At 43.5% G+C, this 12,018-nt stretch overlaps 1 protein-coding gene across 6 annotated transcripts in view; it reads left to right on the top strand.

The window, feature by feature from the left end:
• MTOR (mechanistic target of rapamycin kinase) overlaps window positions 1–12,018 on the top strand; it is a 126,123-nt gene that overhangs the window by 15,210 nt on the left and 98,895 nt on the right. For 4 of the 6 annotated variants that reach the window (XM_075906250.1, XM_075906253.1, XM_075906251.1 and 1 more), the window contains exons 13-21: window positions 423–628; window positions 1,425–1,547; window positions 1,915–2,004; window positions 2,098–2,190; window positions 2,713–2,847; window positions 3,213–3,342; window positions 6,915–7,165; window positions 7,930–7,971; window positions 8,958–9,044. In XM_075906250.1, coding sequence (XP_075762365.1) covers window positions 423–628; window positions 1,425–1,547; window positions 1,915–2,004; window positions 2,098–2,190; window positions 2,713–2,847; window positions 3,213–3,342; window positions 6,915–7,165; window positions 7,930–7,971; window positions 8,958–9,044 — 1,157 coding nt within the window. The remainder of the gene's footprint in view (window positions 1–422; window positions 629–1,424; window positions 1,548–1,914; window positions 2,005–2,097; window positions 2,191–2,712; window positions 2,848–3,212; window positions 3,343–6,914; window positions 7,166–7,929; window positions 7,972–8,957; window positions 9,045–12,018) is intronic. The other 2 variants (XM_075906254.1, XM_075906256.1) reach the window with 1 other exon arrangement.

Raw genomic sequence — 12,018 nt, forward strand, 5'->3', positions numbered from 1 at the left:
CTCAGAAGGGACCAGCTCTTTTTGTTGAACCTCCCTTTCTGTCCCCTCCCCTTTGCTGGATGGATTCTGCAAATTGTTGATTGGTCACCTGGGGCTGGTTTGCCTTTTCCACAGTGCTTCCAGCCACACTAGTTTTAGGAGCAAGAGACTGTCCTGGACATTAAACCTGTGTGTCTTATTTGACAGCACAGGGCAATAGTGAGACACCATTGGGCTGGCCTACACTAACTCCTATGGGTAGATTCTTCAGGTGTCTCTGATTCATTGCGATCCTTGTCCACTTGCTCCAAGGTATTGGCAGGATTGTTCATTGAGAGTAGATCTCTGGTGAAAGGAGGTGATATATGAATTAGTGCGTATGTCAAGATTGTGTAAGAACAGCAGTTGAACATGATTGAAGACAAATGACCATGCTCTTGCAGACCCTGATATCCGTTACTGTGTGTTGGCTTCCTTGGATGAGAGGTTTGATGCTCATCTTGCCCAGGCAGAAAATCTGCAGGCTCTCTTTGTGGCTCTGAATGATCAGGTGTTTGAAATCCGAGAGCTAGCTATCTGCACCGTGGGCCGGCTAAGCAGCATGAACCCTGCATTTGTCATGCCTTTCCTGCGCAAGATGTTAATACAGGTAATGGAGAGAGGCTGCTATGGATGGGGATGGAGTCCTTATTAACTGAGGTGGGGATGGCTGCATTAAGGAAGTCAGACGCTCCAGATCTATTATAGCTGCAGTGCAATGAAGGTCTCCATTTCTGGAAGACAGTTTATAAATGGAGTTTGATACTTCTTAAACAATGCTTTCCTAGTGAGTGTTGACATCCAGGAGCAGGTGACAGTTTTGCGGGGCCCCGGGCAGCATAATTCCGCGGGGGCCCCCCCTTTGCCATGGCGCATGCGCAGTGACGCCATGCGCGGCGGCGCCACGGCGCATGCACGGGGCTTTCTCAAGCGCGGGGCCCGGGGCGGCCGCCCCGTTCGCCCTGCCCTATATCCGCCCCTGTTGACATCTTTTTATTTTATTTTATTTGTTTGCACCAGCGGCCCTCAGAATTGTATGCCGTTTGACGTCACCAACTTCCCTGTTAGGGTACAGTCACTTCAGGTCCCAGCACGTGACACTTTTTGCCTTCAGTGGAAGGACCTTTTCTTTTGACTAAAGGGACTTCCACTCTCCATTAAGATGGGTTTGGTTGCACTCCACTCCATTTGAAACAAAGTAGCCATGGCCTCACTTGGGCCACTCATAGGTGCAACCAAGTATACAGCTTCTGAGATTACTTTCTCATTTGACATGAGTTGCAGAGAAGAATGAGGTCAGTCAGACTCCTTATTTTGCTCTCTTCTGTCATTTGCTGTGTTATGTGGAGAACACTGGCTCTCCAGCTCTCACTCTGCTGTAATGTGTCTGCTTGCCTTTTTTGCAGATCCTGACGGAGCTGGAACACAGTGGTGTTGGTAGAATAAAAGAGCAGAGCGCCAGAATGCTGGGTCACTTGGTTTCCAATGCCCCACGACTCATTCGTCCCTATATGGAGCCCATCCTTAAGGTAGGGCTGTCTCGGAATTCCTGCTGACTTTAGGTGGAGGAGATCTTTGGGTACACAGGTGCATTACGCAATAACTGTGACCAGGAACTGCGCCATTTTTATTGCTCTGTAGTAGTATAGCAACCAGATTGGAGTGCAGTCCCTACTATAAACCTGAATGTGTGTGCAACTGTATGACCTAAATAGATGGATGCGCAGAAATCCTAAAGGTGTAATAAAAATACTTTGTAAGTCTTTGAAACATACATTGACTCCCATGAGCAATTGTTAGGGGCTCTGTCTTACTGGCATTTTCAGTGCAGGAGTTGGGGAAGAGATTGCTCAGGGCAGGGGAGTGATTCTAACTTCTTCCTGTATCATCAAATAGGCATTGATTGTGAAGCTGAAAGATCCTGATCCAGATCCAAATCCAGGGGTGATCAATAATGTCTTGGCTACCATAGGGGAGCTGGCACAGGTAAGGGTGTTGCAGCATTATGTGGAGGCATTCTCATTGCTGCCTAACCCTGCAACAGTTCTAAATGAGAGTCCTACCTTCCTCTGTCTTCAGGTCAGTGGGCTGGAGATGAGGAAGTGGGTGGATGAGCTCTTCATTATAATCATGGACATGCTCCAGGACTCCTCCTTGCTTGCTAAAAGACAGGTGTGTATATGATACCTACCCTAAACCATGCTGTCTTCTGTGACCGGATACATATAGTCAAATGTCATTGTGTGTATGAAAGCAATCAGAAACCTTTAGCTCAGATTGTCAGTCTCCCATGGAACTCTGAGTCCATTCTTATGTGCCAAGATGGAACGTGTACTGCCACTCTGTCTTCTGCACAGGGTGTTCTGCCATGCGGCTAGAGAAAACAGCATAGGTCAGTGGGATCAGGCTCAGTGTTGCAGAGATGTTTACAACGCCACCTAAAAAACATTGCCTCTCAGAGTGGTGTGTGTTGTACGTCCCTGCCGTTTGTAGGTTGCCATGTATTAATTGACTTGTCGACTTCTCTCAACAAAGAGTCCCTGTTGTGGAAGCTTCCTGTGGCATGGCCTATGAAAGGTAATCAGACACTGAGATCTTTTAAAAGAAGAACAATGATGTGGGTAGGACAGAGCAAATAGTAACTTGCTGCTTCCCCTGATCAAAACTAACTGTTCATGGCTATATTCGTTCCAGGTGGCTCTGTGGACACTGGGACAACTGGTGGCCAGCACGGGTTATGTGGTGGAGCCGTACAGGAAATACCCAACCCTGCTGGATGTGCTACTGAACTTCTTGAAGACGGAGCAGAACCAGGGCACTCGGAGAGAGGTAGGAACTCACAGCTCACTTCCCAGCAGCAGCAGTTTCTGTGTCTTGCCTGAGAGGCCAGGGTCAGTCATGATAAACTTTTGACCCAGTGACTGATCTGTTGTTGGGGTTGATTGGGGGATAGTTTGACATAATGGACAAGACTCTGTCAGGGCTGTGAATGGAAGCTAGTTAAGTTGCTCATTTCAGTGAATGGGTAAACTCTATTTGGAATATGATGGGATTGTGTCTCTCACCACCCGATCTTTCCCTTCCCTCCACCAGCTTCCCAGAGCCCTGGGTTCAGGCTTCATTTAATGTGTAAGCCTTAGCCTGGTTGACATGCCTTGACGTGCTTTCTCTTTTTTTGATTTTCCCCTGGCTAGGCTATCCGCGTGCTGGGACTGTTGGGGGCCTTAGACCCTTACAAGCACAAAGTGAACATTGGCATGATTGACCAGTCACGAGATGCTTCGGCTGTCAGCCTATCGGAGTCTAAATCCAGCCAGGATTCTTGTAAGCAGAGGGAGACTGGGGAAAGTGTGTGCACCCTACACTGTTTTAAAGGGACCTTGTTCTTTACATCCCGGCATAGGAACTAAAGATTAACATGACGTAATGTAGCATCTGAGTTGTTTCCTCAGTCAGTACTGAGACACAGGCAAGATAGATCCTAACCAATAGTATTTTCCCAACATAACTAGGATTTTCACTTAAAAGTAAAATGACTTAAGCTACAGAAAGGCAGCATTATCTGTAGCAAGGCATAGCACAGAGTGTGAAGAGACCTGAGATTTTTCCTCAGTTCTGCCTCTGAGACTTCAGGTTAGTCATCATTTGTTTTAAAAAAAAAAAAAAAAAAAAAAAAGAGCTAATGGAACTGACCTGCATTTGTGATGTGTGTAGAGATCAATAGATTTAAAGTGCAAAATATTATTATGAATATGTGCAGAACAGGAAATACTTTCAGGGTTTCATACCAAGTTTCCTCTTTCAACTATTGTTGTCATTACAGGGTTCCTGTTCTCTAGAACTAGAGGTAAAAGTCATTTCATGTTCTCCACCTCTCAAATCTCTGTTTATTTTTGAGGTTTCACAATTGCACCTTCCTGTTTTATAAAATATCTTTCTGTGCCCTGTTGATGTGTGAAAGGCTAGTGGAAACAGGCGACTGTCTACACAGGGGAAATCTGAATATACATGATGTGGTCAGATATACAGTAAAATGACAAATAGAGACACATCTCTGATTTTTAGCTGTAATGATCTTGGGTGCTTCTTGCAGCAAGAGCCCATACATTTCAGGCAGATGTGCAGGAAATTGCTTAAGCTGATTGTGTCCCCTTAAAAATGTAACATTTTGTTGACATGGTTTACTTTATGGCTGCTTGTCTACAAATCACAACACCATTCCCTGAGAACTGTTTGACACCTTGAAAGTTTGTCCTGCCCTATCCCCTTCTCCCTCTTTCATGGGAATGCAAAAGAGGATGGTTTTGTTCTGAGAATGAAGATCAGCCCGAAAGGCTTTTTAAACCACCACCAACTTAAACCAGTTTTTCCTCTCAAAGTGCCTTCCAGCCTGTTTCATTACATATTCGGCTCTAGAATGAGCTGTGTTTCAGAAGCACAGACTTTACTGTCCATTACATAGTTCAGTGCTTTAGAGCTTTGTTTTTGTAGTGCCCTAAACATGCATGGTGACTGACTGACAAATGGCACAGGCTTCTGCCTTGCGCAGCTTGCAATCAAAGTAAAATGCTGAAAGCATGTAACAAAAACACTTCCTAAGTAGGTATCCATGCAGTATGTCAAACTCACATCTGTAGTTTTTCCTCCTTATTTTTATCATTTGAATTGTGTAAGTAGAAGGTCCCGGGATTGCTTCACCACAAAGCTCTACCCACATTGCTCACTCCATGACTGCTGTTATCCAAAGTGTACACTCATTTCCTGAACAGAGAGCAATAGTGCTGAATTGTGTGGAAGTGGTGTCAGGGCATAGGCAGGCAGCTGTTTGCCAGGTGTTTGCTTAAATGAAACCATCACATTTGCATCACATTACTCTGGTAGGAATTTTTATTGGCACTTTCTACTGTTACAATAAAATAATATAACAACAGATGGAGTGTGATAAAGTGTCCCTGCATTCAAATAGATTTCTAAGCATTTTCAATATAGCATCTTGTAAGGCAGTAAAAATCTCTCTAGGTTCAGCTTTGAAACTGATTGTCTATGTTTGCATGAATTTCACTATAAACAAAATAAGGGAACAGAACAAAAATAAGTAGCCAGATTACAGGCATCTCCAGATGTGAAATTCACTGATTTTATTTTTTAACTGTAACTTACAGTAAATGCCAATAATGGAAATAGTTGTGCTGTGACATGTCCATTAAACCATCGGCAAGGTTTTTCTTTTGTGAAATCCAAAGAATTCAGTGGAGCTATGCTGGATTTCCACCAATGTAAATAAAGTCTAGATATGGAATAAAAAATACCATTTAAATTAGTTTCCAAATACTAATAAAACAGTGTGTGCAAGAGGAATGTGGTTTCATTGTGCTAGAGCAATATATGATGAGACAGAAGATAGGGTTTGTCTATAGTTGGAAATTTACCAGAGTAGTTATTCTAAAGAAACTTTTTGTGGACACATTATTTTCCAGAATAATTACCTTGATAAATTTCCAAGTGTAGTCAAATCCCAAATGACTTGGAGCCTAAATCCCTTTGAATGTCAATGCCACATTTGAAAAAGGGACTAAGGCACTTTAGATAATTTTACCCTCTAGCTGCATACGAACGTACTGGTTACCACATTTAAAATATCTGATTAGATGGGAAAAGGGGGTTAGGAATGTTTCATCTTTGAAAATAGAGAGGAAGAAGCAATCAATCAAATGTAGCTTATTCCCAGGAGAAGTTTGTATTGCTGAGTATTTGTGAGAGACAGCGTCTGTCATGCTCCAACTATTGAAAAGTGCTTTACAAAGTCAGTCAGTCATTGCAGTGCATCCAGCCATGGAGGCAAATGTCTTTGGTGACATGTGTTGGTCTCTGGCACACACACAGCGTTACACACGAGTATGTGTGTCCTTTGGAGAGGAACATTGGCCAGAATGGCAGGTTATTCCCTTGTTTTTTACAAAAGCATAGTGGGATTATGAATTTTCCTCCCAGATGGCCATCAAGGGTGAGCAGCAAGTGTGACGGGTGATCAAAGGGTAGATCCTATTATTGTAGAGACAGTCTATTTTAGCTCTTGCTGTTATATTGAACTATGACTGAGAAACATGGCCAGTTGCTAGGCCAGAACCACGTGAGTTAAAGCTGTACTGTTAGTGATAGTGATAGGTAGTTTTCCGGGAGTAGATTCCCCTCTCCTGCAGAAAGAATATAGGAGAGGAGCTGGAAAACTGCACATTTCACCTGTTTCCCTGAACCTCTTGTGGCCGAAGAAATTTTGGAGAGAGAGACAGTTGAGCTTGGAGGCTGTGCGTCTATGCAACCCCATAAATCTTGGCAACCTATGAGAATCCAGGGGATCAGTTCTTTACTTAGCCAAGACAGTGTTGTTATACTGTTCTGTCTTCCTCAGCAGCACTGCTGCAATACTATTGTCTGGGTCCCTCTCTGTTCAGCAGCAGTACCCTGTGCATGGATTTTCTTTCTGAAGTGTCCAGGTTTGGTAAGAGCGAATGCTCTAGAGATCATAGCTCCACTCTTCCACTAATTCCTACCCTAAAAACTTCTGAGATACTTCTGTAAACAGATCTCGAGCAAAAAGGCACCCGCACTTGGTACATTAGGGCATGGAGCCTTAAAGATGCCGCTTCCTTACTCTTATTTTGCTGTACAAAAACTGAGAGATCTAGGCAGCCAAGTTTTCTTCTGTCCACTAAATTTAGGAATAAAAATTCCAGGGTCTCAAGGCTTCAGTTTAAGTTCCCATGGACTGGCGATCGCCTCTGCGTGTGTTTGTTAATGTAAATGCCCTCTTTCCTGTTAGCCAGCTATATCTGAACAGCAGTATTGGCATGTATTGTATGTACTCATGTAAGTGACACATCTTTACCCTTTGCCAGCGGATTACAGTACCAGTGAGATGTTAGTGAATATGGGAAACCTCCCTCTGGATGAATTCTACCCCGCTGTCTCCATGGTAGCGCTGATGAGAATCTTCCGAGACCAATCCTTATCTCACCATCACACTATGGTAGTCCAAGCCATTACCTTCATTTTCAAATCACTTGGGCTGAAGTGCGTGCAGTTCCTGCCCCAGGTCATGCCAACGTTTCTCAATGTAATTCGGGTTTGCGATGGTGCTATCCGAGAGGTGAGTATACTGAGAATTTGCTCCCTCTCCCCTTTCCATTGTAAAGAGAATGTGACTGGCTTTGGGTGCTTTTGCACTGAGTGTGTTGCTGCCAAGCATGCTGTAACAGTGAGGTACCAGCTTTGCTTTCTCTCTCCTGTGAGCATTTATCAGAACATCAAGTGGCACCAATTTTTCTGCACCCCCTTTATGGCTAGTCCTGAGTTATGCTTCCTCTTTAAGCCATCCTGTTCCGGTCCCAATGCTTTCACTGGCCTCAGCTTCTGTCCTGTTGCCCAGTCTCTCTTTACATGTTGCATGTAGCAAAGCGGTGTGCTTTCATCCTCCTTTGCAGGGAATTTGACTTGTTGCAGTCAGCTGGCATTCACAGCTGAGGGGACAGCCATGCTACAGCACTTCTCACTACTTCTTCACTTAACCAGCTATTTTCCGTTACATGTAAAATTGCACCAGAAGAACAGCTGTATCAGACCTAGGATGGCTGGCTGTAGCAGAACCTCTTCCTTGAGTGCTTGTGTGGTGGGGAACTTGCATGAGTTACTGGAATTGAGTTTTTTATATGTGGGATGAGGCTAGCAGAACTGCCCTAGTAGATCCCCGTTCCTGTTATAGAAACGCAGTTGCCACTGGCAGTCCTCCACTAGACTGAATTACCGCTCAGATCGGCATGAAAACCCTGGCACTCTAGGTTTGCCGAGTGCCTAGACAGGACTGACCTAACTGGCTTGAAAGCTCCGCAGTTGTAAATCTTTACAAATTTTCAGGTAAAAGAAGATGGTGACAGTGTACTGGGGAGAAGAGCTGAGGTGGGTACACGTGATATTAAAGCACAAACAAGGCAGTTCCCTGCACTGTATGTAAACATCCTCTCACAACTTCATAAGAGTGCTGGGTTATTTTTCAGTAAACGTGTGTTGTTGCCTTAGTCAAACAGACTGCTTTTTATCCCTTGTCCACTTACTTGATTTTCATTAGACCCCATAATCTATTCTTCTGAGTTCCACTTGTGATTTGGAACCCATTAGCCTGTATTTGCTATGAACAGCAATTACAATCTACACTACAATTTGTGCATGAAAACTGAAATGTAATATAACATGATACAAATATTGTTGGGATTTTTGTTTTTCAATAAGCATTCGTGGACAAGGGGTGCTCACCCAAATTATTAAATTATTTCACACCTAACTCCAAAGGAAAATCACTATAGTGCATTGTGGCACATGATTGTGTTTTGCTTGATCAAAGTGAATCATGAACCAAATACAACAAATGGGCAGTAGAATGGTCTAGGTCACAATACTCCCAGAGTACAATTAGCCATCTTTCTAATGAATAGCTAACCTGTCAAGCACTGCAATCTGTCCTTGTAATAGTCTACCAAATATGCCTTTATGGAAAGAGGGGAAAAAAGAGTGTGGCCAGCAGTCGAGGGAAGAGATTGGGGCTACATTTTCGGGCACAGCCTCCAGATCTGAATTTACAAAGTGATATTGGTATTTCAGACTCTGGATTCCAACTTGGCATCTATTGTTTAAACACCTAATCAGTTTGCAAGTAGAGAATTCCTTTGGTGCATGAGTATCCATAGTTTTAAATACAGCAATGGATAAAATACAAACTTTGGATTGAGGCTGAGAGAGAATTTGGCCCCAGACTTCCAGCAGTCATAACTGTGCATGTTGTTTAGTTTTCAGAGGTATTTGCAATTAGCCTTTGAAATCAAATTTGCCCTGAGTTGTGTTGGCATTTTGGATAGCAGCATTGAGCACTGCCTGTCTCTTCCTTTCAGTTCCTGTTCCAGCAGCTAGGAATGTTGGTGTCTTTTGTGAGGAGCCATATTCGACCCTATATGGATGAAATTGTCACCCTTATGAGAGTGAGTACAGCCCTTATGTTGAACCTCAATATCCTAGAAATAGTGGAAGGTGATAAATTATGTTTTCCTTTGATCATATGAGGTTACTCTTGTGGGAATATCATAGTCAGTGTGTACCTATCAATAAGAACAGCCATACTAGATCGCACCAAAGGTCTGTCTAGCCCAGTATCCTGTCCCTGACAGTGGCCAGTGCCAGGTGCCCCAGAGAAAATAAACCAATCAGGAATCATCAAATGATCCATTCCTGGTCGCCCATTCCCAGCTTCTGACAGACAGAGGCTAGGGACACCATTCCTGCCCATCCTGGGTAATAGCCATTGATGGACCTAACCTCCACAAATTTATCTGGTTTTATTTTTGAACCCTGTTATAGACTTGGACTTCACAACATCCTCTGGCAATTTGTTCTGCAGGTTGATTGTATGTTGTACAAAGAAGTACTTCCTTTTGTTTATTTTTAAACCTACTACTTATTAATTTTATTTGGCGATCCCTAATCCTTGTAAAACAGTAAGCAGTCCTGTGGCACCTTCAGAGACTAACAAATATTCGATAACAAATAGGATGTCTTCCTGTCACCCTCCTATTTGTGGATCAGTTGATGGCTGATGAACCCGATTCTGGAGCCGCAGGTCTTATCGCAGAAGGGGCAGGTGTTGGTGGCTATTGGAGGAGCACGGAGCAGTTCTTGCCTCTCTTTTCTCCTTCTCTGCCTCTCCTCATCCACGCTGCGGCAGGACCTCTCAAACTGTGCCACCCCCTCACGGATTACTGCTCTCCACTGAGGACAGTCCTGGGCAAGGTTCTCCCAAGTATCTACACCAATGCCTCGCTTTTTCATGTTTGCCTTCAACATGTCCTTAAATCGTTTCATCTGGCCCGCAATGCTCCGCCATCCTTCCTTCAGCTCAGAAAACAGAATCTGTTTTGAGAGGCGCTGATCAGGCATCTGGACCATGTGACCAGTCCAGTGAAGTTGTTGGTAGATGATGATAACTTCAATGCTGGTCATGTTTGACTCCTCCTGGATGCTGGTGTTTGTGCACTTGTCCTCCCAAGGGGTATTTAGGATTCTCCTGCAGCAGCATTGATGATATTGTTCAAGTGGCTTCGGGTAATGCTTATATGTTGTCCAGGTTTCACATGCATATAGCAGTGTTGGAACAACCACTGTGCAGTACACAAGGAGCTTTGTCTTAGCATTGATGTTCCGGTTCTCAAAGACACTTCGCCTCAGGCGGGCAAAAGTAGAGCTTGCGCAGCTCGGGAGATGCTGGATTTCCATGTCAATGTTGACTTTGGCGGAGAGATGACTTCCAAGGTACGGGAAATGCTCCACGTTTTCCAGCAGTTCTCCATTGACTTCAATAGATGGTACCTGAGATTGTCCATTGGCAAGGATTGATGGAGCACCTTGGTCTTTCTGATGTTCGGTGTGATGCCAAGATTTATGCTTCAGCAAAGGCACATAAGATGGTTTGAAGAGCTATAGGGGAAAGAGCAGTAACCATATTGTCATCTGTGGTACTGGAGCTCCATGATCGAAGTTGCGGAGGTCTTGCTTTTGGCCTTTAGTCTCCTGAGATTGAAAAGCTTCCCATTCGTTCTGTAGACAATCTTCATGCCAGCTGGAAGCTTGCCGTCAGTGAGATGGAGGGTCATGGCGATGAAGATATAGAACAGCGCTGAGGCAATGACATAGCCTTGTTTGACTCCCGTTTTGACCTCAAAGGGGTTGCTTCGGGATCTGTTGTTGCTCAGCACTGGGGAAGTCATGTTGTTGTGAAGCAGCCTCAGGATGCTGACAGATTTTTGGGGCAACCGATTTTTGAGAGGGTGGTCCACAGAGTGCTATGATTGATTGAGTTGAACGCTGTGATCAGGTCGATGAAACTCATGTATAAGGCTTGATTTTGTTCATGACATTTTTCTTGCAATTGCAAGAAACAAATATATTATGGATGTAAAACCCACATCATCAGATGAGTTGGAGTGCTTGTGTTATGGAAACAAATAACTTTTCTTTATTTACTTTCTCCACACCAGTCATGATTTTATAATCCGTTGTCATATCCCTCTTTAGTAGTCTCTTTTCCAAAATGAAAAGTCCCAGTCTTAGTAATCTCTCCTCATATCCACCAAGAAAGAGAGATCAGGGGAGATTGGAGAATCTCTGCAGCAGCAGGAGGCAGGGAAATATCACTTAATTTTACAATAAAGGTTTCTTTTTTAAATCTAGCCTCAGGAATGTAACCCCACTTGAGGGTAAATGCCATACTCTGTTAGGATTGAGCCTGGATTTTGTAATCAATGATTCATCTGTTGCCCAAAATCTGGGTGTAATAAGCAGTGTTAAATAGGTGTCTAACTACAATTAGCTGCCTCAGGGAAAGCATACAGTTTGGTGAGGGGTGTAAAAGTTAAGTGGCTACAACAACGTAAGTCAGAAGAGAAGAGAGCCAGGAGTATGTAAGTAGAGCCCTGTGCAGATAAAAAATTTGGATCCGCATCTGTATCATAAAAATGAGCTGTGGATGTAAAGCAGATGTCTGTGGATTTGCCCGGCTCTCTATATAAGGTGTCTTCTGTTTTCTGCAACAGAATTGCAGGAAGTGATTTCTTAGTGTGAATGGTGACTTTGGAGGAGTTGTGGATAATCATACAGCACTATATGCACTTTCATCTTCATGTGATGATTCTAAATTGTAGGGGTCCACCTGATTTTCAGGAAGCTTTTACCTGCCCAGTACACCCTACACTGGCAATTTATGCTCAGCGATAAGATCTGCTCAGTGTTTAGGGATTCTGTCATCCACATTTTTCCCAAAAATTAAGTCTTGCAAAATTAAACTTGTACAAAATCTGAACCAAATGGAAATGGTTCTTTTTTAAATTCTAGTTGAAAAGGTTTTCTAACAACAATTTAACATCCTCTAGCAGTATTTGCAATATATACACTGAAGCAACATAC

The sequence above is a fragment of the Pelodiscus sinensis genome, chromosome 23 (genome assembly GCF_049634645.1).
Source record: "Pelodiscus sinensis isolate JC-2024 chromosome 23, ASM4963464v1, whole genome shotgun sequence".
Classification (NCBI taxonomy): domain Eukaryota; kingdom Metazoa; phylum Chordata; order Testudines; family Trionychidae; genus Pelodiscus; species Pelodiscus sinensis.